Source organism: Sorex fumeus, unplaced genomic scaffold, assembly GCF_029834395.1.
Source record: "Sorex fumeus unplaced genomic scaffold, SorFum_2.1 ptg000047l, whole genome shotgun sequence".
Taxonomy (NCBI): Eukaryota; Metazoa; Chordata; class Mammalia; order Eulipotyphla; family Soricidae; genus Sorex; species Sorex fumeus.
The window spans coordinates 45063754-45088515 of record NW_026606104.1 but is presented as its reverse complement, the minus strand read 5'-3'; the positions used below and the strand labels follow the sequence as shown (position 1 = coordinate 45088515).

General features: G+C 52.2%; 2 protein-coding genes across 9 annotated transcripts in view; one reads left to right on the top strand and one right to left on the bottom strand.

The window, feature by feature from the left end:
• The first annotated feature begins 1389 nt into the window (after window positions 1-1389).
• On the top strand, window positions 1390-4439 carry TMEM200B (transmembrane protein 200B). 2 transcript variants are annotated; one of them, XM_056123560.1, is made up of 2 exons: window positions 1390-2892; window positions 3218-4439. In XM_056123560.1, the coding sequence occupies exons 1-2, from the start codon at window positions 2574-2576 to the stop codon at window positions 4156-4158; spliced, it is 1260 nt and encodes a 419-aa protein (XP_055979535.1). In that variant the 5' UTR covers window positions 1390-2573; the 3' UTR covers window positions 4159-4439. The 2 variants fall into 2 exon arrangements, with proteins under 2 accessions (XP_055979535.1, XP_055979536.1); XM_056123561.1 differs by having other exon boundaries at window positions 1438-1518.
• Window positions 4440-4841: 402 nt separating this feature from the next.
• The window catches only part of EPB41 (erythrocyte membrane protein band 4.1), a 154100-nt gene continuing 134179 nt past the window's right edge, over window positions 4842-24762 (bottom strand). For 6 of the 7 annotated variants that reach the window (XM_056123558.1, XM_056123548.1, XM_056123549.1 and 3 more), the window contains 5 exons: window positions 16769-16897; window positions 11930-12031; window positions 10310-10390; window positions 8567-8671; window positions 4842-7812 (listed from right to left, as the gene is read on the bottom strand). In XM_056123558.1, the coding sequence (XP_055979533.1) occupies window positions 8573-8671; window positions 10310-10390; window positions 11930-12031; window positions 16769-16897 (411 nt within the window). In that variant the 3' untranslated portion in view covers window positions 4842-7812; window positions 8567-8572. Of the gene's footprint in view, window positions 7813-8566; window positions 8672-10309; window positions 10391-11929; window positions 12032-16768; window positions 16898-18101; window positions 18549-24762 lie in introns of all 7 variants that reach the window. The other variant, XM_056123547.1, reaches the window with a different exon arrangement.

Below are 24762 nucleotides of genomic sequence, written 5' to 3'. Positions count from 1 at the left end.
AGGGGCAGAGGGCAGGGAGGCAGGAGTCCGCCGTGTACTCGGGGCCATGAAGGCGGCTGACCGCTAGGGCCGTGAGGGCCGCCCGCCGGCCCCTCGCAGTCGGTCTTGCAGGGGTCTGGGGAGCTGGCGTCCCCCCTTTGCCCTGGGCGGCTGTGCTGCGAGGTAGGGAGCCAGGCTTGTCCTTCCTTCAGCCCCCAGCCCCACCCCGCGCGGCCCTGCGGAGCAGCCGGGTCTCATTAGCGCCCCCCCCCCCCCCGGGGCCCCTCGAGTCGGGGGGTCTCGGCGGGCGGGAGGAGGGGCCGGGACTTAATCAATCCCAGGCCGGAAATTCCTCCCGAGGGGCCCGGCCCGGCCGCGGGAGCTGGGGGCCCCCGCGCAGCAGCTGGCGCGGAGCCCGGCCCGCCCCCCGCATCATGGAAACTGGGCGGCCAGACCCCCGCGCCCCGCCCCGCATTCCTGCTCCGGGGCGCGGGGCGCGCAGGCGGCGCCTCCTCGGACCCTCCCCCCGGCTCAGGACCGATGCCGCCTCCCCACCAGTTCGGGTGCATTCCACCGAGGTGGGGGGTCCGGCGGGACCCGCTCCCCGCTCGACTCACTAGCTCCGCCGGGCCTTTCCTGCGCGCCCCTGGGGACCCCGGCGCCCCACACGGAGAGCTCGCGGGGAGACCCGGGCAGCGCCTGGGCGCCCCCACGCCGGGTGCCTGCCTGACATCCTGGGGTATACAATTGCAGCTACAGCGACAGCCTGAGGGGTCGGCCGGGTGGAAACTCAGGCCGCCTCCTCCGGGGAGCCCCTCGGCGGCGCCGAGCATGCAGGGAGTCTCTTAAGAGCTCCTCGTGAGTCCTCTCCTGGAAGCCTGGCGCGAGGGGTTCTGAGCGCTCGGGCTTCGAATCCAAACCTGCGCTCTCAGGCTGCAGAGCTGGGGACAGGGGACTGTGGCTCCCGGGCCTCAGTTTCCCCACGAGAGAAAAGGGCGACCTCCCTGGCTTTTAAGAACGAAGTGAGGCGGGGACACGGGTCCCGGAACCCTCGAGCGCCCAAAGGCCACCTCGACCTGGAGGTGCTGCCCGGCTACAGAGGGGGTCTGGAGAGGGGTGTGGCTGCGCTCCGGGGCACGGGCCAGGATACACGGTTTTGACTCGCGGGGGTGGGGGGCGGGCCGGGAGGATTCCTGGGGACGGGTCTGGGGGTTGGCTTGCGGGGTGGCTCTGACTCCGTGGGATGGGCCGGCGAGGACTCCGGGGGGTGGGCTGGGGAGGATTCCTGGGGACAAGCCTGAGGGACGTGTCTTGGCTCCAGGGGGCGGGCCGGGGGGGCGGGCCTCAGGGGTCTTGTCTCGGGGAAAGCGGGCGGGGGGTTGTGGCTTGGCTCCGGGGGGCGGGCCGGGAGGCCTCGGGGGGCGGGCAGGGGGCGGGCCGGGCCGGGGAGGGGCGGGGCCAGGCTCCGAGCCGCGCGGAGGCACCGCCAGCCGTTACGCGCGACTTCGACCCGGACCCACGCGGGCGCGGCTCCGCCAGGTGAGCACAGCTAGGGTCCGGGGCTTCACCCCCCATTTCCCCCAACTTTTCTGTTCGGTCCCTCCCCCCGGAGAGTCGTTGGCGGAGGCGCCTGCGCCTTCTCTCCGCGGCGCGGGAGTGTGGACGCGGGTGGAGGCGGACCCCGGAGTGCGGGGCGCCCGCCCCCAGCAACTTGCGGCGACCCGGCATGCAGGGCCGCGCGTCCCCGAGTTCGCGCTCCCGGGAACCCCCGACCGAGACTCTGGACCCCGCGACCTCGGAGCGGGGCCGCGTCTCTGCAGATCTCCGGCTCCTCCTCGCCGGGACACGCGGGTACTCGGGGGGCCGGTGTGCACTTGGGACTGCGGCGCCGGACCTGACCCGGGACGGGGCGGTCACTCCTCTGGCCGCGGACCGGGGACAGGGCGCCACAGTCGAGGTGGACGCTGCAGCCGGCTGGCCCCTCCCAGGGCGGCGGTGCCCGGAGAGAAGTGCCCGGCGCTGTGAGGGTCCCGGGACCGAGCCCCCCGCCTGACGCGGCCAAGGGACTCGGGCCGCCTCTCAGGTCGCCGTTTCCGTCGGGGAAAACCGGGCAGTGGACTCGGCCTCCCAGGGCCCCGCGCTAGGCCGTGCGCCTTCGACTCTGCGGCGGGAGCCAGGGATGGGGCGTCCTGCCCTGAGTTTCGGGGGTGCGGATGGGGAGAGGGTGAGGCAGTCGGTGCTCCTGCTCCGGACTTGGGCTGCACGTCCCGAGGCTGGAGCTGCTTCAAACCCAACCCGGGCGGGCGAGGACACGCCACCGAACCGAAGGACGCTCGCCCGCCGCTCTCATCGCTCAGGGTGCCCGGGCTGGGACCCCATTTGTCCGCCAAGCTCCCTGCGGTGCGGGTCACGCCACACGCAGCCTTGGCGTGCTGCGGGACGCCTGCCCCGGCCCGCACCCAGCGGCCAGGCCACAGGCGGGGCGGGCCCCGGGGCAGCCGAGGTGCAGGGGCGGCGCTGCTCGGGCCGGGACGCGGGCCACCGAGGCCTGGGGCGGAGGAGGCCAGAAAGGAGGCCAGGCGGCGGGAAAGGGGATGATTCATCCCAGGAGCCCGAATTGGAAACGCCGCAGCCTGGGAACAGCCTTCCCGGGGCGGACGGCGGAGCCAGGGGGGGAGTCAGGCGAGGCCTGCCCCCGGCCCCGGGTCCCGCCGGGCGGCCGCGGGTGCGGGCACTTGGGCGCCGAGTTTGCAGGGCTCCCGGGCGGAGTCGGGCGCGGGTCCTGCTCAGGGCGATCCCGCCGGAGTCCCGCTCAAGTGTCTGCTGCTGCAGCCTCGGTGCAGATGAGGCGATCTGGGAGGAGGGGGCAGGAAGCGGCAGAGTCGGCGACAACCCCCCGCTCCCGCCGCTGCGGTACGTGAAGCGCAGTGGGGGGAGGTGGGGCCCGCAGCGACCCCGGCGGACCTGCGTCCTCCCCCGCGCACCCTCTGGTCCTTTTACTACGGGGCCGCCACGTGCGGGGGTGAGCGCGGTCCGGGCCCCGGCACCTCCCCCGGCCCGGGAGCAGCCCGCGCCCCTCCCGCTTCCCGCGGCCCTGGCTGCGCGCTCCGCTGCGGAAAACCCGAACGGGGGCGGCTCCCCCGCCGAGCGGCCGGGGAGAATCCGGGGGTGGGCGCCCGGAGCGCGCGGCCGGACCCCGGGGCCCGTCGGTGCAGCCCCTCCCACCTTGTCTCCGCAGAGCGCCCGGACGCCGGCGAGATGACGGCGGGGAGCCCCGGAGACTGCGGGGAGGTGCGGAGGAGCCCCGAGGGCCGCGTGTCCCGCCTGGGCCGGCGCCTGGGCCGCCGCCGGCGCCCGCGCACCCCGCCCGAGCCTCTGCGGGTGCGGGCGCGGCTGCGGCTGCGCTCGCCGTCGGGGGCGTTCGCGGCGCTGGGGGCGCTCGTGGTACTGGTGGGCATGGGCATCGCCGTGGCCGGCTACTGGCCGCACCGCGCCGGGGCCCCAGGGGCCCGGGCTGCCAACGCCAGCGCGCCCCCCGTGAGCGAGCTGCGACGGGACGGCCGCGGCGCCGGCCGCGCGCACGGCCCGCACGAGCGGCTGCGGCTCTTGGGCCCGGTGGTCATGGGCGTCGGCCTGTTCGTGTTCATCTGCGCCAACACGCTGCTCTATGAGAACCGGGACTTGGAGACGCGACGGCTTCGCCAGGGGGCGCTGCGGGCCCAGGCGCTGCGGCCCCCCGACGGCCCCGGCTGGGACTGCGCACTCCTGCCCAGCCCCGGCCCCAGGACTCCCAGAGCCCTTGGCTGCTCAGAGCCGGACAATTGGGACCTGTCGGCGTACCGGGGCACGTCGCCGGTGCCCTCCGTGCGGAGTCTGCGGTCCGAGCCTGCGAACCCTCGCTTGGGGCTCCCAGCCCTGCTCAACAGTTACCCTCTGAAGGGTCCGGGACTGCCCGCGCCTTGGGGCCCACGAGCCCAGACTGGCCACGTGATTATCACCGTGCAGCCTTCCGGTTCCTGCATCGAACATTCCAAGTCTCTGGATCTGGGCCTTGGAGAGCTTCTGCTCGGGGCCCCGGCAGCACACGATGGTGCCCACCGGAGCTGGCCACGACTGGAACGCCTCAGTCTGGGGGGTTATGCCAAGCTGGGCGAAGGGGACGTGGGGGCCAGGGTATGAGGAGCACGCGGCGGCCACTGGGGCGGGAGTTCCAGTGTCCAGTAGATGCTTCCCCATGCACATCGCAGAAGGGGAGGACGCTTTGCCTCCCCGCTGCTTGGCCGTTCTGACCTGCATGTGGCAGAGAAAGGCCAGCTGCACAAAGTCCACTAAGCTGGAGTATTTCACCAGCACGACTGGCCTCAGGGATTCCTTCAGTCTCCCTGCGTGGCCTGGGCCACTGCAGGTACTTGAGGGGGCTGGAGGGTTCGGGCCACCGTGCCAGGCACGCCCTAAGGAGTGGGCCCCTGGGAAGACGCCCCGTGTGAGGTCCTCAGATTCCCCACTGCCGCCTGGGAGGGGGACCGAGCCTTTAATCCCACGCCCCTCTTCTCTCAGCCATGCAGGGTTACCCCACGAGGGCTGCCTTACTGCCAGAGTCTTCATCCTCAGGGGTGCCCCACCCCAGGCGGTTCCAAGGAGCCTCCTCCCCTCCGTTGCAAAATCTCTCCGGTTGACATAAAGCATTTGCCACTCAGCACAGAATCCCTTGTGTGTGCTGATGCTGTACTTGGGACAACGGCAGCAGCTTCCTTCAGAAAATGCTCATGTCTGGGCCGCCCTGCCCGGGTATCATTTTCCCTAGGTCGCTGGTAGAAGACAATTTGAGAAGCTGATGAATCCTCACAGAGCCCATTTTTTGGTTTGTTTTGTTTATTGAAAAATGCAATACAGGAAGCAAGACCAAACATGTATCTAAACACTACAACCACTTTTACTACGAAAAGCCCCAACAGCAGACCTAATTATTGCCTAGTTAATCTAAGGATTTTGCCAATTTTATTCTGCTGTCGTAATTCCTATTTTGTCAAGAAATGTAAACAACTACTTGATATGATTCATAATTTTTTAAAAAATTTACAAAGCTCCTTCATTTTTTTTTTGTCACCAAAATAATACATTTCAGAGAGATTTGTAAAAACCAGCCTGGGGCTGAGATTCTGGGCAGGTTCCGTCTGCCTCACCCTGGCCACGGCTGGGGCTCTTTCCCTGGGGGGCTGTTGTAGCCCCCCACCCTCAGCGGAGACACTCATGTCCTGCTTTGGGGGTGGGTGAGTGGATGGGTGGTGAAGAACTCATGTGGCTTGAAGGAAATCTTTATTTCTCAAGTGAAATAAAAATAAAATTGCAGCAGAAGTTGTTACTGTGTTGTGTCTGAGTCACTTTAGGAAAATTACTGCCACGGCTCTGACCCTGGAAATGAAACTCTGGTTTCCCTTCTTTACCATTTCCACCTGGACTGGGTCTGTTTTCCTTCATACACACACACACCCACACACCCACACACACATACACACAATTGCAGGAAGAAAAAAGTCCAAACAACTGCCAAAACCCCAAGATGTGTGGCTGGAGAGGGAGGAAAGGGAAGCTGGGAAGGAACGTGCCTATTTTTTTTTCTGTTCTTTTTTTTTTCTTTTTTTTATTTTTGTTTTGGCCACACCTGGCTGTGCTCAGCACTTACTCCTGGGTTGGGGATGGGGGGGGGGAGGCGTTCATAGGAGGTGCCAGGGATCAAACCCAGGTCTGCCTCTTGCAAGGCAAGCACCCTGTGAGATGTACCATTGCTCCCGCCCTAGGACATATTTCTTGCTGGTTTGGATACTCGGGCACTTCAGCCCGGGATGAGTAATCAGCCCCTCTGGTCTGGATTAGAGACGAGGCAGAAATTGCAGGGAGACACTGAATGATCTGGAAAGCAGAAATACTGCCCGGCCAGCTCTGTGTGTGCACTGTGTCCTCTCCTGCCTGCCTCTGCACACTGCCGGCCTCAGCAGGAGGCGGGCGTGGAGGTGGGCCAGGAGCCTGGCAGCACTGGACGGCCCCTTCATTTCTGACCCTCCCGGCACAGCTCCCAGGCTGATCCCGGGTCAGTCATACCCCCCTGCCTGTGTGTGTCCTGTCCCGAGAGAGCAGCCAGTGGGCCTGTCACAGTCCCTCTTCGTCTAAACAGATGACACCACCAGCAGACTCCGCCAGGTGCTGTTGGCCATGCTGCCAGGAGCAGGGCTGTGGGGCACCGTCTCTCCTGCTTGCTGCCTGGGGTCCTTGCTGGTTGTGACATGGACCCTGTCATAGGGAGTTCCCGTCTGCACTAGAATTAGGAGGCTTTGAGGCAGATCTCTTAGTGGGAACAGATCTCTTAAGTTGGAAGATTAAAAGGCCCCATTGACCAAACATGCCCCCCAGGGAAGCTGGAGAGAGAGGACAGCAAGGAGGGGGTTTGCCTTGCACATGGCCATCCTGGGTTCGATCCCCGGCACCACATACGGTCCCCCAAGCACTGCCAGGAGTAATTTCTGAGTGCAGAGCCAGGAGTAACCCCTGAGCATTTTGGGTGTGACCCAAAAATGAAAAAAAAAAGCCCCCAAATCTACCAGGAATGGTGGAATGGGGACATTAGTCCTCATTTTCAAAACCAAACCAACTAAAAAAAAATCATACCCAAAACCCACTGCAAAAAGCAAACCTACAGAATCCGACAGACCTAGATGGTGAGAGGGAAGGAGTGGAGCTGGTGTTGGTACTCCGTGTCAAGAGAGGCTCTGGGGAGGATGGTGCCCGTGGGCAGCGGCGGGGCTGGAGAAGAAAGGTCAGGCCAGTTCCCATCAGAGCGGGCTCCCAGCTGAGGTAACGCCACTGTCCCCACGTGCAGCAGTTCCAGAACTATGGAAAACAAAACCACCACCCCAAACTTCACAAACGTCCCTTGCCCAAATCACCACTGAAAATGTGCCATTAGAGCTTCTGGCCCGAAGTGCCTGTTTTCCCCGTGAGTTACGGTCTCCTGAGATGGGCTCTGGGGGCACTGAGTAGGGCCATACTTCGGACGAGGTAAAAAGGGCAGTTGAGGGAGGGCAGGAAGGTGAAGGCCACGGATATGTTCCAACATTCACAGTATCAGATAGATCGGAAGCAACTTCTTATGTCTTTGATCTATAAAAGCTCCAAAAAAAAACAAAAAACAAAAAACAGAAAAAACAAAGCAGGAGGGAGGGCGGGAGAAAAATACACTCTTAGCAGAGCTCTTGCCCTCCCACAAAACCACTTTCAGCAAAGGAAAGGGGCAGATTCCCAGGGCCAGCGGCTTAGAGCCCTTTCTGATCGAGTCCCCGTCACTGGCCCTGAGAGGGGGCTGTGGTTGTCATCCAGAGGGTATAAAAGGAGGGAAGGGTCTGAGAAATCCCATTAAGCTGGCTTTGGCCCCAACACAGATGACAGAGTGTTTGGAGAATTTCCCCCAATCCTTTGAACTCTGTCAGTATCTGAGTTGGAAATATGTGGGAAGAGGCGAGGCTGAAGGGGTTACAAACCACCCCACTTAAAAAAAAAAAAAAGAGAAAGAAAAAGAAAAAGCTCATTTAAAAACAGTCCACAGAGTGAAAAGTCGAGCAAATTCTGTTATCACAATGTAGAAAAAGGTACTTGAAAGGATCTGTGATATCTAGCAGATTCTTTTGGTATAAACTCCAGATAGAAAATGAATTGACTTTCCGGTGGTTTTGAATAATCTTGAAGGTCTGAAGTCCGGCGGGGACAGGCTCACTTCGTGATCATTCTGCTGGTTTTCTCTTAAGACGGGAGCTGGGGAGGGGGCTGGGGAGAGGAGGATTCCTAGTGGAAAGAAAGAAGTGCACTTTCACAAGGTGATGAAGGGAACCTGCATCTGCTCCTACTGCCCGTATTCCTGTACGATGACCAGAGACAGCCAGGGCCTGCTGCTCCAGCCGGACATGGGCACTGACGATTTTGTCAGGGCACCTACTTTTATTATTTATTTATTTATTTATTTTTTTGCTTTTTAGGTCACACCTGGCGATGCACAGGGGTTACTCCTGGCTCTGCACTCAGGAGTTACTCCTGGCAGTGCTCAGGGGACCATATGGGATGCTATCCGCTGTGCTATCTTTCCAGCCCCAGGGCACCTACTTTCAGGTGTGAATAATTTGGGTCCTGACCTCCCCAAGGCAGCGACCATTCTTCCAGCCCTAATCTGGTCCTTGTGCTGTAACCATTTCTCCCCGCTGACAGCCTGGCCCTGGGGTCCTTGATTCTACTCCCTCCCCTGGCCCCCACAGGGTGATGCTCGAGGCAGAGGCAGAGGCAGAGGGTGGGCTGGAGAGGCAGGATTCAGGAAGTAGGGCGGGAGGGGGTTCCCTCTAACCCAGCACTGTGGAGGGGAGGAGGCCACGAGGCCATACTTTAGACTCTCTGTCGTGGCCCTCGTAACCTCTGCTCTGCCTGCTCACCCTCAATCACAGAGTGGATGCCTCTGGGAGACATGCCCAGGGTCCTGTCCAGTGTGTGGGGGGGGGGGGGGCACGATGGGTGGGGGGGAAGTGGTCAGTATGCATTCCCCATCCCGGACCTGAGCTCATTCCTCAGAGATTTCGGTCTCCTGATGGACGACCACCTTGGTCACCGACATGTCGGGGTGCTGCTCCTTTGCCTCTTTGATAGCCTGCACGAGGACCTAGGAGAGGCAGAGATGCTGTGTCAGGGGGACGGGGCACTGGGCAAGCAAGGAGTCACGGCACTGTTCCTTCTCCTCGGGCCAGTCTGAGCGGGACACAGAGCACCCCAGGTGGAGGAGCCTGGCGCAGCCTTTGGGGGACGGTGACACAGGCCGCCTAGGAAGAGGTATCCCTTGACGGCTCCTGGCTCCAGGTCAGGCTAGCGCCCTGGCCCCTGGACTATGTGCCTGCCCCCAACCAGATCCCTGATGCCCCTTCACATCCCGGCCGAGCTCCTGCTCTGGTTCCCGCCCACAGTCCTCTCTCTCTCTCGGAGCCTGCAGCCACTTCTCCTGACAGACCTTCCAGAGCCACCTGAGCACCCTCGGCCTGGGGCAGGGTCAGAGAGACCCTCTCAGAGCTCGCTGTGTCCCTGTCCGGGATTGTGACAGCCCTGCACAAAGTGACCTGCGGTTTACAGGTGGCGCATCACAGCTCCTTGGAGCACAGGGATTTGTTCGAGGTCACACAAAGTGACCAAGGCAGGGTTCCACCCAGGTGTGTCCCACGCCAAGCCCCCCTCGCCCCGGTCCCCGTCCCAGTGCTCTCAACTCAGTCCACACGCAGCCGGGCTCTGGTGGCACCAGTGGAGGGTGGGTGCGGGTGGTGATGTGGGGGGATCCCTGTGAGCCGGGCCCCACACATCCCGCCGTCGGGACCCTGAGCGGGCGCGCTAGGACTGGGTCCTGCGTTTCCATCCTGTTCCCTGGGCACTGCCAAGCACGGCAGCTCCGTGTCGTGTTTTTCCTCCTCTTTAAGCCACTCAGCAAATCTGCATAAAGGCCACAGAAGGCTGCTCCAGCACGGCTGCCAGGGATCCCAGGAGCATCTGCAGTCTCCTCCACCCCCTCTTCTCGGCAGCTTTTCTCTTCTAGCCTCACGCAGCAGAGAATCGGGAACATCAATCCTGACCTTGTTCTTCGCTAATTGCTTGTAGCGCACAATTAGTACCCAATTAACATAAAATCATAGAATTCTATCACTCTGAAGGGCCCTGGAATGATCTAGATCAACCTACTCTCCTCCGGAGAGAAGGAAAATCGGAGGCCAAGTGATTTGTCCAAGGTCACACGGTGGGTCAGGGCCAGGTCTGGCCCGAGCGCAGGCTGCAGGGCCCCCCAGTTTCTAGCCTGTCACACCATCACCCCTACTGTCTGTGTCCACGCCTGCCCCTCTGGGGGTGCAGATCAGATGCCGCCGCGTTGGTGTCAACTGTCACCAGCACAGGCTGCAGCATGCGATCGCCCCAGCTCTGCTCCCTTGCGCCCCGCTCTCTACAACCCCGACCTCAGCGGACTGCCACAGCACCCAAGAGGAGGACATTCCACTGTCCATCTGACGGGAGGGGCCGGAGGCCTAAAGAGACAAGAGCCTGAGTCCAGCGCTGTGTTGTGTCCGGGACGCCTCTCCTGCCCTCTCCACTAACTCCTCCTCCGCCTGATCCCCTCTGCCCCCCCTTCAGGGCTGGAGGCAGTGGGGGCTTTGTGGAGATGGAGCTGACCCGGGTGACTTTTGCAAGCCAACTCCTGTGTCTCCAGGGCCCAGGCAAAGCATCGTGCCCAGGGCCCGGCATGCCCAGAACCTCCTCAGTGCCCCACCTGATCGTGGTCGAGATCAGCATCGCCGGTGATCACGATTCTCTTCTCGATCCGGGTCTCTGAGATCCCACCTTTTACAGTCTGGAGCCAGAGGTAAGTGAGCACATGAGAAAGGAAGAAAGGAGGGGAGACAGGGCGGGAGACAGAAAGGAAAGGAAGGGGGAAGTGAAGGAGGGTGGGGAGAGAGGAAGAAAGGGAGATAAGTAAGGAGGGAGGGAGGAAAAGAGGGGGAAGGAAGAAAAAGAGAAAAGGAAGGAAAGAGGAAGGAAGAGGGGGAGGAAGAGGAAGGAGAAAAAAAACACCAATGAAGAGCGTAAGATTATTCTGGAAGTTCCACTCTGCTGCCGGGAACTAGGCCCTCAGCTCCCTCCCTCACTCTTAGCTGGGCCCACTGAGATGTGTGTCCCCTCTATTCCCTGGGGGACTCTGGGCAGAAATATCAACACCCTACATCTCAACATTAGGCATTTTAGTTCTGTGTTCACAAAACACACCCTTGGGATCCTTGTTTTAAAGCAGTTTCTTATTTTTAATATTCAAAGATCCTCAAATGTCTTCAGGGTGGGTGAGTTTCCCGACTTGATGGATGTGGAAAACCAGGCGGAAACACCTCGCTGGCTTCTGACCCCCACGTGCTGGGGCGGATCTTGCTCAGGAACCTACATGTCTCTCTTGGGAGACAGAGAACTGGGGTTACCTCTGCTACTCAGAGCGTAGTTCCAGTATTAGATTTTCTTTTGCTCCCACAATCAATATTTTAATAATTTCAATGTCTTAACATCGAAATTACAGTTTCCCATCGCCTTGGACCTGAGCACGAGGTAAAAATTCTTTGCTGTAGGCTAGAGAGCTAGTATCGTGGGTAGGGTGTCTGCCTGTGATAAATACAAGACACCGCGAGTGCAGGGTCAAGAGTAAGGCCTGAGCACTGACAGTGCAACTCCCAAACAAAAACAAAAAACGCTCTTTGTTGGATCTGAGTTCTGATTTCTGACTTGAGAAATAATGTCTGTAGTCAGACATAGGATTCACTGATCAAAAATAGGTGTGTTAAAAGAACTACAATATGTATGTTGGTACTGTGTGTGTGTGTGTGTGTGTGTGTGTGCACGCATGGATGTGTGTGTGCTGTGGTGGAGGGGATTCTCCAAGTGCTCTGGGCTTCTCGAGTGACAAGGGCTGCTCCAGTGGTTCTCACCACACAATGCCGGGACGTTAACCAGTTCTTTCAGTTACCTCCCCAGTCATGCACATGTGAGATTTGTTTGTTTGGTCGTTTCTGGGCCACACCCAGCAGTGCTCAGGGGTCACCCCTAGGGGTGCTCAGGGGACCATATGTGGTGCTGGGGATATGTGAAAGGCAAGTGCCTCCACCCCTATTCTTCACTCTGGCCCCACACAGGTGAGTTTTCAGGTGATGTCCTCTGTAGGAAGGTCCCTCTCAGTGCCCCTCTGGGCTGAGGTCTGGGAAGGCAGTGGGGGCTCCTCCTGGACAGCAGAACAAAGGGCCTGGCAGGAACTGAGCTCCAATGCTCACTGAGGGGCCGGGGGCTTTCTCACAATGGGCAGCGCCTCCATGTGATACCGAAGTCCAGAAGGCACAGCTAGCTCATCTGTTACCTTGGTGATCTGAGTCGTGGTGGTGCTGCTGGTGGTTTCTGATGTGATGGTCTGAGCTGTCAGCAGGACCCCTGGGTCCAAGTCCCCGTTGCTGTCATCCGTCTGCAGGAGGAAAGGCACAGATGAGCTTTTGTGGGACAGTGATCTCTTAAGAAGTAAAATATATTCCCTGGCAGAAAGGCTAATTCTAACAGAAGTTGGATTTTAGCACTCTTAGTGCTAAGTGTTAACTGGTCAGTGATAGGAGTGAACTAGAAAGAGGAGGTAGAGAGGAGTTTATCCACAGGCGGAACAAGAGCGACAATAAAAACCACATACAGGGGCTGGAGCGATAGCACAGCGGGTAGGGCGTTTGCCTTGCACGCAGCCGGCATGGCCGACACAGGTTCGATTCCCAGCATCCCATATGGTCCCCTGAGCACCGCCAGGAGTGATTCTTGAGTGCATGAGCCAGGAGTAACCCCTGAGCATCGCCGGGTGTGACCCAAAAAACGCAAAAAAAAAAAAAAAAACACCCATATACATCTGGGACGGCATTTTTCGGTTCATAAATGGCACTCACACAGTCTGACAAAATCAACAGAAAGGAGAGAGATTTACTAGCACTTCCAGGTAAGAAAATCAGGGTCAGAAGAGGAAAATGACTTGCCTAAAGACTTGAAATTATTGCATATCACTATCCTCATGCAAACATGGTGCTCTCTGCATACCATCCACAGTAAGAAAGGCACCTTTTCTCAGTTGCTGAGACATGGCAGGTTCTGAACCACAGAGGAGAACTTTAGAGCGAAGGGGTAGGGGAATGTCCCTGCTGGGCTTAAGGGGCCTAGAAATCTCAGGCTACCTTCTTGGATGGGAAAATGGGGCAAACAAGGCAGAAATGCCCCTTTAAGGCAAAGGGGGAAGAAACAGACGTAAGATCTTAATCACACTTCTGATGGCAAAACTATGACAGAAAAGGATGTTTCTCATTAGAAAAGGTTTAAGATGCTGAGCTAAAAAAAAGGAAAAAAAAAAAAGAAAAACCCACAAAACTAGGGGGTTTGCAATACATCCTAAAGGAAAGAGAGAGCAAAAGGGAATGCCTTGCCACAGAGATACTGGGATCAGTGGTGGTGACGAATGGGCACTGGTGGAGGGATGGGTACTCGATCATTGTATAACTGAAACCCAAGCACGAAAGTTTGCAAGTCTACAACTGTACCCCATGGTGTTTCACTAATAAAAATTAAATAAAAAAAAAAAACAACAAAAAAATGGGGGGGGGGCGGCGGTGGTGCAGACAGAGAGTACAGCAGCAGGGCACTTGCCTTGCATGTGACTGATTCAGGTTCTATCCCTGGAATCTATATTGTACCTCTATCTCACCAGAAGTGGCCCCTAAGCACTATGGATAGCCCCCCAAAATGAACGAAGCATTCTACAGCCAAATAAACCTGATGCGGGGGGGGGGGGGGGGTGGAACTACTTTTTTCAGTCTTTCTTTTTGTATGTTTTGGGACCACACCCAGTAGTGCTTGGGGCTTACTCCTAGCTCTGCACCCAGGGATCATTCCTGGCAGACTCAAAAGATCATATGAGTTGCTGGGGATTGAACCTGGGTCAGCCATGTGCAAGGCAAGTGTGCTACCTACTGTACTATCACTCCAGCCTCCTGTTTCTTCTCTTTCTCTAAGTCATCTGTATTATAAATGGGGGCCTCCAACCTTTCTGTGAACAGAACCACATTTTGTGGAGTTACTGAAGGGTGGGGAGAGAAGGTAAAGAGAATTAGGATGGAGACTTCTGCAGGCTTGGGGACCATATAGGACACCAGACATCAGACCCAGGCTGGCCCCTACCTGCTGTACTATCATATCTGCTGTACTATCACTCCAGCCCAAAGCTTATTTATTTTATATTTATTTATTTTTTGCTTTTTGGGTCACACCTGGCGATGCACAGGGGCTACTCCTGGCTCTGTGCTCAGGAATTACCCCTGGCAGTGCTCAGGGGACCATATGGGATGCTGGGAATTGAACCCGGGTCTGCCGCGTGCAAGGCAAATGCCCTACCCGCTGTGCTATTGCTCCAGCCCCAGTTTATTTATTTTTAATGAATTTATTTTATTTTTTTTAAAAAAAGAATTAGATGGAGAAGAGATCTTGGCTAGGAATCCAGGTAGGAATTGGGACAAAATAAAGAGAGAGCACTTTACTGTGAGTGCACAGTCCTGCAGTACACAGCATACAGTAACACTTTGCACATGACCTCAGAAGACTGAAATGCAGATTCCTGCCACTGCTGGGTGATAAGCACCAAATCCGACTCTGATCTCAATCACATCTTGCAGACAGTCTTTGAGGCTTCTGCTCTTGCCCACACCACAGATAATTGTGAAGAAAACTGAGGTTCTAGGGGTTAAACAATTTGTCAGGGTTCCATTCCCAGACACCCAGCAAGACACTTCTTGAATACAGGCCAGGCTTTGAGTCCCTGCTCAGAGTGTGACTCGTTGCTGGGCCATGGACAAGTCTGAGCTGATCTTCTCATTTCTAACAGCCAGTGTGTGGGAGACGCTCTGCCTGTACCACGGCATTGTTCTGAAGATCACAAGAGGTCGGAGAAATAACAGTGCTATAAACATTGTTCTACGGAGGTGAAGGAGCTGGAGAGATGGAACAGAGATTCAGGTGCTGGCCATGTACCTGCTGACCATAGGTCAATTCCCAGCACCATGTGATCTCTTAATGTACTTAAGGAAGTGGTCCGTGAGTAAAGAGCCAGGAGTAACACTGAGCACTGCTGGGTGTGGCCTAAACCCCTTACCCACACCACCTGCAAAATAAGATTTCTGTGTTTACATGTCTAGTATTTTTTTTTCTTTTTGGATCACACCAATGATGCTCAGGGTTGGGGCTGGAGCAATAGCACAGCAGGTAGGGCGTTTGCCTTGCATGCGGCCAACTTGGGTTCGATTCCCAGCATCCCACATGGTCCCCTGAGCACCACCAGGGATAATTCTTGAGTGCAGAGCCAGGAGTAACCCCTGTGCATTGCCGGTGTGATCCAAAAAGCCAAAAAAAAAAAAATGATGCTCAGGGGTTACTCCTGGCTCTGCATTCAGGAATTACTCCTGGCAGTGCTTGGGGGACCATATGGAATGCTGGAAATCGAACCCAGGTTGGCCGTGTAAAGGGCAAATGCCCTACCCACTGTACTACTGCTCCGGCCCCTACATGCCTAGCATTATTTAAAACCAAAAAGAGAAAAAAGAAAAAAAAGAAGTACATGTGGTTATGGTAAATAAATAACCACCAGATGACCCAGTGTTTCCTATATGATAGGTCTTTCCTGTTTTGGGACCACCTCCCACAGTGCTCCTGACTCAAGATTTGATCCTGATTCTGTGCTCAGGGATCACTCCAGGGGTGCTCAGGGGACCGTATATGGTGCCAGACATGGAATCAGGCAAGACCTTCATGCCCTGTACTAGCTCTTTGGCCTCAGATATTTTTTTTCCCCTGTTATATATTTATGTCACATTTCACAATGTTCTTTTTATTCACCAATTTTTATTGTTATTGTTGCTTGTTTGTATATATGTTTGGTTTGGGGCCATACCTAGTAGTGCTCAGAACCTTCATGGTGCCAGGGTTTGGCCTTAACTTCTATACTAGCTCTCTGACGCTCATTTGCCAATTTATCATATAGAGGGTTTCCCTCAGAGATTTTTACTAGCTGAAAAATATTACCTGAATTGAATGCACCACCAACCAGCTGAGCACATGCTGTGCATGTAGGAGCCCAGGTTCAGTCCATCTCACGTGGTCCCTTGAGCACAGCAGTGAAACACAGCAGGTAGTGCTCAGGGCACTGTCAGGTAAGGCCCATGAAACTTAAATCTCTCTCTCTCTCTCTCTCTCTCTCTGGCAGTAACAAATAATAATAGCTACCATTTTGGAAAAGCTACTCTGCCAGGAAAATACTATGTTTACCCCAAAACCTTATAAAAGTTTTTCAGAAGAGAAAGTTCAAGCTCTAGAGGCTAAGGCCACACAATCACGGAGCACTGAAAATGAGATCCAAGCCAAATCCCAAAGCCATATGCTCTCGTGAGCGGGCTCTGTACTACTTGGTCAAGTTAGGGTGTTACCACTGGTGCATGTTACACTGTTTTGCACTGTGCTTTCTCATTATCATAGAAATGTACCTAATAGAAGCTTTTTTCTTTTTCTTTCTTGTTTTTTTTGGGCTGCTGCTGGCAGTGATCAGGGTTTATATCAACTCTGTGCTCAGGGATTACTCCTGACGGGCTTGGGGGGACCACTTGGGGTGCTGGGGATCAAACTGGGGTCAGCCACATGCAAGGCAAATGCCCCACCTGCTGTACTATTGTTCTCATGTCTTTTCTTCTTCTTTTTGGTTTTGGGGTCATAACCCAGTGTTGCTCAGGCTTACTTCTGGCTCTGTGCTCAGAGATGACTCCTGGTGGGATTTGGGGTGGGGGGGGAACCATATGTGATGCCGGAATCAAATCAGGCAAGTGCCCTACCCATTATACTTTCACTCTGGTCTCCTAAGGTCAGTATTTTCAATCATTAAATTAGACTGCCATCTCTATGTGAGTTGGAGGAGTGTAAGCAAGATTCAAGATAATTTTGCTTTTAATAAAGTATTTCAGGATTAAAAAACAAAACAAAACTTAGATCAGTTATCTCTTCTCCAAAAATGACCCCCGAATTGTCCAGGATTGTTTTAAGCAAATGATTAGGAATCCTGTGAAGAAAGGTGGTCTTTAATTCCATTTTGTGATGCTGATTCTGGTTGTTCATTCTGAAGTCGCAAACCATGTCCTACCTGGGCAGCTTCGTAAGTGATGGTCTTTGTCTCGGTGTGGACAATAGGGACATCTTTGGTTGGGATCTCACTTTTCACAGCATTGGCGGGGTCCGAGATGGTGACTGTCTGAGTCTTCACCAGCGGAGGCTGCAGGCAGTAAACACACAGTCACTGGGGGCTTCTGAGGCTGCTGGGAACTAATCTTCTGACATTGATTTGAGCAAAGTGATCGCTCTAATAAAGCAAAGGCCAGCTCACTCTGCCTGAGGCTTGGACACTCTTCAAAGAAACTCTGGAATCTGCTATTTTGGAATAGGTCTGACACTGGAACGTGTCAACCATGAGGAATATTAAAGAGCAGCATTACTGTAATCACCTTCAGAGGCGTAATGGAAAGTAATGTGCTCTGACAGTTATGACTGGCGATATACTCCATTTTCAGGCTGGCCTTCAGATTTTAATAGAAAAACTATTTGCCAAATAGCACTCACTTTTGTTTGTCCTTCAAACTGTACTATTATAATTAAGAAAATCAGCCACATTTTCCTCCACAAAGTACAAACTGTACACGAAACAGCAGAGGCATCAAGATATATTTCCCCGGAATTCATTAACTTCTTTCAAATCAATGTCAGATGTTCATTTCAGAGCTATTGAGAAGAAACGGCATTTGGGAAACTGGAAAGAAAATAATCAGTTTTCACCACCACCGGATGGATCAATCTCAGAATTTCAGAAGAATAACATTAGTGGAATCGCAAAGATTTTTTTTTCTTTGTCTACCAGTTCATCCTCAGACTAGCATTTGATTGTTGAGCTGAGCAGCCTCCACCTGAGCAGAGGAGAGCGAGCTGAGGGTCCCGGGAGGCCCAGGGGCGGGGCGAGTGGGGTGGCGCGTGGCACCGCGCAGCTACAATGCACGAATCAGTCTGTGGGGCCTGAGGTCTGAAAAATCAGTCGCCCCTTTTAATTAATACCGTTTGGATTTTCTGAGTGAAGCCTCCACCTCAGAGCCTTCTCATAAACTCTCTTCACAATAGCCCAAAGGTCGGGGTGGGGACAAATGTGCCCACACCCACACCGAGACACATGGGGTGGGGGGTGGGGGGGGATGGAGCTTACTCCCGGGAGTTCTGCGAAATCACCAAGAAGGGCAAGTGTTTGCAGCCATGGAGGTAATGCCTCTGAATACACGTCTTTGCAGGAATCAGCGCTTTTGTGTGATTCTATGATTTGGAAAAAAAGTAGAGAGGCGACTGCCCTCAGCACCAGCACCACCACCTTCACAGGACAGACGCCGGCCCGCTCCCAGTGCGAGGTATCAGACCTGAGTCACTGAGGCAGTTACTACCTGGAAACTTCGAATGAGGGTGGGAAACTGGTCCCCCACACCCGTCTCAAGAAATGATCCGTTCTGTTTTCCAAGTGGCTCTCCTAGTAAGACAGGATCTTCGCTACTCTCTGCCTTTTGTTCACCAAGTTGCAGTTGGGAGGAAGCTGGTGTTACTGAGAGATTTAAGGCACTGGCCTGTTCCTCCAACCCTGAACCTTCCCCACTTAGGTCTCTTGGCAGTTCCTTAACATCACAGCTGCCAGCTGCCCCTGGCTCCTCTTCTGTCTCCTTGCTGCTTATGGAGACGGAACCAAAGTCAAAGCTTTGTGGTGACTCCGACGGGGTGCTCAACTGGCTCTTACTAGGAATTACTGAATGCTGGGGGCCCTCCCGTTCAGAGTCAGGGCTGGAAGGTGGCCCCTTTGTCACGGCAGCCGCCACCTCTGTGCGCATGATATTTATAGTCTACAAATGAACACATACAAATGTAAAAAGATTAGGATTAAGTGGGGAATATGGTGAACTCTGAGACTCAACAGTGATCTTAAAGAGGCCTCACACACCTATCTATCTACCTATTTCTTGATCTATCTTTTTTGGTGTCAGGGGGTCATATCCAGGGTCTCATATAGCCAAGCAAGCACTCTACGAGTAAACATCCCAGCCCTTAAGTATTTGCGCTTAGAAGAACTAAGAATCTTAGCACCCGAGATGGTCAGAAGAGAGAACTGCTGTTCGTTAAGTCAGCAACTTAAGTAGTCCCAACTTCTTTCTGGTGATATTGTAGGGACATACACAGCAGTGATCCGGGCTTGCTCCTGGCTCTGTGCTCAGGGGACCATATGTAGTACCAGGGATTTGAACTGCGATTGGCTGCATGCAAGCCTTACTTCTGTTCCATTACCCTGGCCCAGCCATATGTCTAACATGTTGTTAATCTGAGGAAATAATTCCTATGTGTCTCCCACAGGAGCAAGTACATCATATTCCTGTACTCTTCCCTGCACAACATGTACCCTCATACTTTCCTAAATCCCTAACTCATCACTGTACACAAAAGCACATAACAAATCAAGCAAACCACATACTAAGGAGCTTGATCAGGCTGGAAAATACCTTTTATCCTCTGACTATAAGTATCATACTGGCCTCTAAAAGGAAGCAAGACCCTAGACTTTGGTTGGCAGAGATCCAGAGCTGAGTATATTCTGAAGAGACTTACTCCAACTATTGCCATGGCATCAAATAGAATATATATTTAAAAAAAAACCCGTGAAACATTTATCTGTAAACAGATTATAATGACCAAGCAGCTAGAAGTATTTCTCTATGGATGAATGACACATCTCTAACCATTAGGAGGGATAAATCCTGAAAACATAGAGTTCCCTCCTGGGCTACATCTCCTACCATAGGAAAGACAGTTTTGAAAGAAGTACTCCTCAGAGAACATGAGCAATGAGTAGATCAGATCAAAGACGAGGAGATAGCATCACAGCAGATACAGCTGTTTCTAAGTTTAAAGAAAGGGGCTGTAGACAGAAGAGAAGGAATTCATGCTTCTAGGAAAGACTATGAGTCTCTGGGAAAATAATGGTTCTGAGAGAAGTCAAATGTTATGAAAAGTAACACCTGTATGGGCTCCGCAGAGAATTGAACATAAACCACCCAAGCCCGAAATTCTGGTAGGAAGAACTCACCGTATTCCATATAGGAACTTGATAACAAAAAGGAACACCTTTGAAAAAGTGATCTGGGAGTAAATGCTTGCCTATACTTTTTTGGTTCTGTTTAGCTTTTTGGTTTTGGGGGTCCACCTGGCAGTGCTTATTCCTGGTTCTGCGCTCAGCAATCACTCCTGGGTCGGTCGCATCAGGCAAGCGTCCTACCGACTGTACCATCTTTCCAGCCCACTCATACTAATTTTAGTACTCAAAACATGTTTTACTCAAAACCAATGAAAAAAACATTACTGCTGCTCAATAATGTAGATCAGTTTCCACTGTGAAAAGCATAATAGAGTGTTCTACCAAGGTAAGAAAGGACATACTGCATGAAATAACTCCAGGCTGACTTTAAAGTCATCTTGTAAATATTTACTCAAAAGCACCTCAAAGTAGAACAGTTTGAGTTCAGACTCAGTGGGTTTTTCATGGGCTGATTACTTGGGATATGATATAAATGATTAGATCAACTGGGACTAATCTCTGTTTGCAGATATATCAGATACCTAACACATGCCTCACAAGGATATATGAAATTTCTCCTATTTAAAATGAAACCAATACTTGGCTTTAACTCACAGGGAGCTGAGGAGCAAATACAATATATGCAAAAACACCCTGAAAACTCTAAAGCCACATATATATTTACTTAATTTAACCAACATTATCTGAGAATCTATGACAGATTAAGGGAAACTTAATGGGAGTTGTTGTTATATACTAACATTCTATATTTTATAGAGCACTTATTTCACCTTATCTTTTGAATCAAATTGTTAAGGAACTGTTCAAAAATAGATCAACTGAAGCTGGGGCGACAGATAGCTCAATGAGCTGGATTACATGGTTGCATATGGGAGCCGCAGGTTCAATCCTTGGCACCGCAGGAGCCCCTGAATACTACTGGAAATGACACTTAAGCACAGAGCCAGGAGCATCACATAAGCACCAGGAACGTGGTCCCCACACTAATATAAAATTAAGTAGATTGGTGGGCAACAAACACATCAGGCTTTCTCAAAGTGCTTTCTGCTGGCTCAAACCCTGAACCGCAACTCCAAACCCACTCACCTACAGAAGAATACATGGTTTTCCAAATAACTTTGTCACAGTTGAGAAGGAGGAATCATAACCAGGAAAATACCACAGGAGATCAAGTGAATGCCTGTTAGTCTGAGTTTCCTCGAATGGTAAGTGGTGGGTCTGTCATCACGGAACCCTCCGTGAGTTAAATTTGGCTAAGGCAGGCCCACCTGACTCAGAGTAGTCTACTGTTGAGTACCGTTGGAAAGATCAGTCCCGTTTTATAAAGCACATATTGAGGAAAACAAGAGACAAAGCTGGAGCCACAGCAATGTCAATTCAACAAATACTTACTGACCACCTATGAGTGCTAGCCATGGAAACCAGGAGTGGTGTGCAGGGGAGGCAGCACTGTCACCTCCAGTGAAATCAACTGAACCGGCTCTGGTGTCCAGACCTCTTGGACAACACAGCCAGCAGCTTCGTGGACATGCTCCCACGCATAAGGAATGCATTCTGCCTCCAATTAAACCACCTCTTTTGTTGCCTGGACCTGACACCCATCTTCTGGCATCATTTCCATGACATTGGAAAATGGCACAATCATCCATTCAAACTACCCCAACAGAATCCTGAGAATCCACTTCAGGCCTTCACACCTCACAGACGGCACCATCACTTCTCACAGCTCCCTTATCTATCACTTGTCCCTGCATTTGCTATCTTCATTCTGACTTTTTGGCTTTTGGATCTTACCTGGTGGTGCTTAGAGCTTACTCCTGGCTCTGTGCTCAAGGGTCACTACTAGCAGTACTTGGGGGTGCCAGGAATCAAATCATTATACAGTGAAAAGTACAATGCAAAGCCAGAGCCTTAACCCCTGTACTATCTCTCCAGCCCATCATTCTGCCTCTAATAATGCAACTTAGGGCCTCAAGCAAGTTTTCTTCTTTCCTTTTCTTCTCTCAAAACTTTTTTGAATGCATCCACAATTCTACTGATTAAATGTTCAAGTGTTTTATTATTCCAATCTCTTTCTACATTTTCACGCTCATTCTCTCCATTAATCCAAAACTATTTGCAGTTCCTACAGTGTGCCTGCTTTTATGTTGGTACCTTTGTAAGTACTGTCAGTACTGCTACTGCTCCTTCTGTCCAGTATTGTCAAGTGTCAATACTTTTGGAAGATCCCCCCCCTCAACTATGTTTAATAAAACTGCTCCTTTTGTTCCCAATGAACTCTTGTTGTTGGCTCTGTTATGTTTTTTCCCTTTACACTATAAGCACTTAAGCACTAAGAAACATAGTTATATGGTCCTTAATGTTGTACCTCAGACATCAGTAAAACTTGCAGGACTTTTACTAAGTTATTAATTTAGTAGTCATTAATAGTCACTGGTTCCAAAAGACTAGAGAACTCCTGTTTTAACCTCTATTCAAAATCTGAAAAGGCATCTTTAGAAAGAATATAAAAAAACACTCACTTGGCAAAACCCATTATCTAAACTATCATTTTATTCCCTATCTCAGTGAAATCAGTGGAAAACTAATATTCTTGTATCTTTACCATATACTGTATTAGTCATCAGCAAGTTTGCTCCTTTATTTTTCACAATCTCACATGAAAATTATCACTTCTCTGTTATAGATAAAGAAAGACAAGCACTAAGCAAGTTAGAGCTAGTAAGTGATGGAACTGGTTAATATTCAAGTCTTCCCTGGTTCTAGCGCCCATATCTCCCCATGGTTAATGGAGAACCAAAAGATATACGCTCAGAAACATATCAAAACTGACTATAATTATGAGACGTACAGTTGTTGTTTAAAGTCTTCAGAGCATATTTTAATGTTAGTGATTGGCACTACAAATTAAATATTAACAGAGGACTGGAAATCTAGGAGAAAAGATTGTGCTGAAAGGTTGCAAAATCTCCCATAATATAGCCAAAATTTGGCATAGTACATCAAAGATAAATTTTAACTGACATTGGACACTGAATTATGAATCTTCACAATTACATGTACCAAAAAGACCTGGTAATATTTAAGGGATCTTCTTAGAGATTTGAATATATGGCTGTATCTGAGCCAACCAGAATGACATAAAAATGGAGACTTAAAGTGATTCAGATGTTGCTTCTATAAGAAGAAAGATACTACAGCAGAAAGACCAGCTGTCTGTATAAAGCTATATGATCTAGTTTTGTTCAGATATGTAAGGAAGGATGCAGCAACACTGTATGGTTGAAGATACTCAATTCCATTAAAAAAAAACCCCAATGACATCATAGTGCCTCAATAAAAATGGGGGTGGGGGAGCAGAGAATCAAAGACTTCTGCTAAGTGTGATAACCACTTTTCAAAGGGATTATGACTCAGAAGCATCAGAGCTTGTATATGTATGTGCCTCTGAATTAGAAATGGTCTCTCCTGGGACTAAGAGATTCTAGATAACCTTAAGATCAGGATGAGCCTTTCACAGGTACTATGCTGCCTCTCTCTTCAAAGCAACAAAGAATCTCTTTCTTTCCACATTATTTTTGAAGTGAAGGGTTCACATATTTGGAGATGTAATTAAAAGAACTATAGTTATGCTCACGAGACTATCTTATAAGTGCCACAATGAAAATAAATCATGAAAATCTTTTAGAATATTATGCTATCTGAGCCAGGGAGATGGCTCCAAGGCTGAAGTGCAGGGCTTAGCATGCAGGAAGCCTAGGTTCAATTCCAGGCACCAGATGGTCCCTGAGCACAGTCAGGAGTGACCCACAAACAAATTGGGAGTGGAGAGGAAGGAGGGAGAGGGAGGAGAGCAGAGGATGGGGGGGGGAGAGGAAAAGAAGGAAGTACAGAAGGAAGGAAAGGAGGGAGGGAAGGAGGGAGGGAGGAAGAAGGAAGGAAGGAAGGAAGGAAGGAAGGAAGGAAGGAAGGAAGGAAGGAAGGAAGGAAGATTCTGCTACATAAGCAAGAGTCATATAACCTTTTCCAGGAGGGCCTACACAGTAACTTTTTTCATTTGGTCACTTATTCACTGCTTAGTTAAGGTCAATTTTACCTTTGAGTGCCAATAGAAAAACAATTTATCTCTCTGTGAGAAGGAAGAAAATAAACTATGATTGTCTCACTTGATTCTTTTATAGATTAAAATCACAGGAGGCAGATAAGGACCAAGGTGAAAAACATCACAGACAACCTTGCCGTGTATTTTTTTCCTTTGGCTGGGTGTGTGTGTGCATGAGCAGTAGATGTGGGGGCCTGAGAATGCAGGGTTGTTAGGGCCCTGTTGTGCCCAGAATAATAAGGACCGCCTCCTGCTGGTGCTGGAGGGGGCATTCAGGGCCTGTACAGTCTTTAGCCCCTTGCCTTGAGATTTTGAGGAAAAGTTTTGATCTCAAGACCATGATTAGATGATGGAATGAGGGAAGTAAAAAATGCTAACTGAAAAGACAAAACCCTCTTCTTGGTATGTATTTTATTATTATCTACTTAATAGTTTCCTGGGCCAGAGCACAACCAGTTTAGCAGGGAGGGCACGTGCACGTGGTGATCCTGGGTTCTATCCCTGGCACCACATGTGATCCCCTAAGCCTCAAGAGTGACCCCTGAGGGGGCTGGAGTGATAGCACAGCAGGTAGGGCGTTTACCTTGCATGAGGCCGACCCAGGTTCGATTCCCAGCATCCCATATGGTTCCCTGAGCACCAGCAGGGGTAATTCCTGAGTGCAGAGCCAGGAGTAACTCCTGTGCATTGCCGGGTGTGACCCAAAAAGTAAAAAAAAAAAAAGAGTGACCCCTGAGCACAAAGCCAGGATAATCCCTGAGCAACACCAGGTGTGGCCCCAAAACAAAACAAAAAGTGATCATTTCATATGCATGTAATAATTATCTACACAAAAAGACCTTGAAGCATACTAAAAAGTTAATTATGA

Bases quoted from the DNA above. Each gene is read 5' to 3' on its own strand.
- TMEM200B (XM_056123560.1), top strand. From the start codon at position 2,574: ATGATTCATCCCAGGAGCCCGAATTGGAAACGCCGCAGCCTGGGAACA. The intron at 2,893-3,217 runs GTACGTGAAGCG...TTGTCTCCGCAG, and splicing joins CCCCCGCTCCCGCCGCTGCG to AGCGCCCGGACGCCGGCGAG.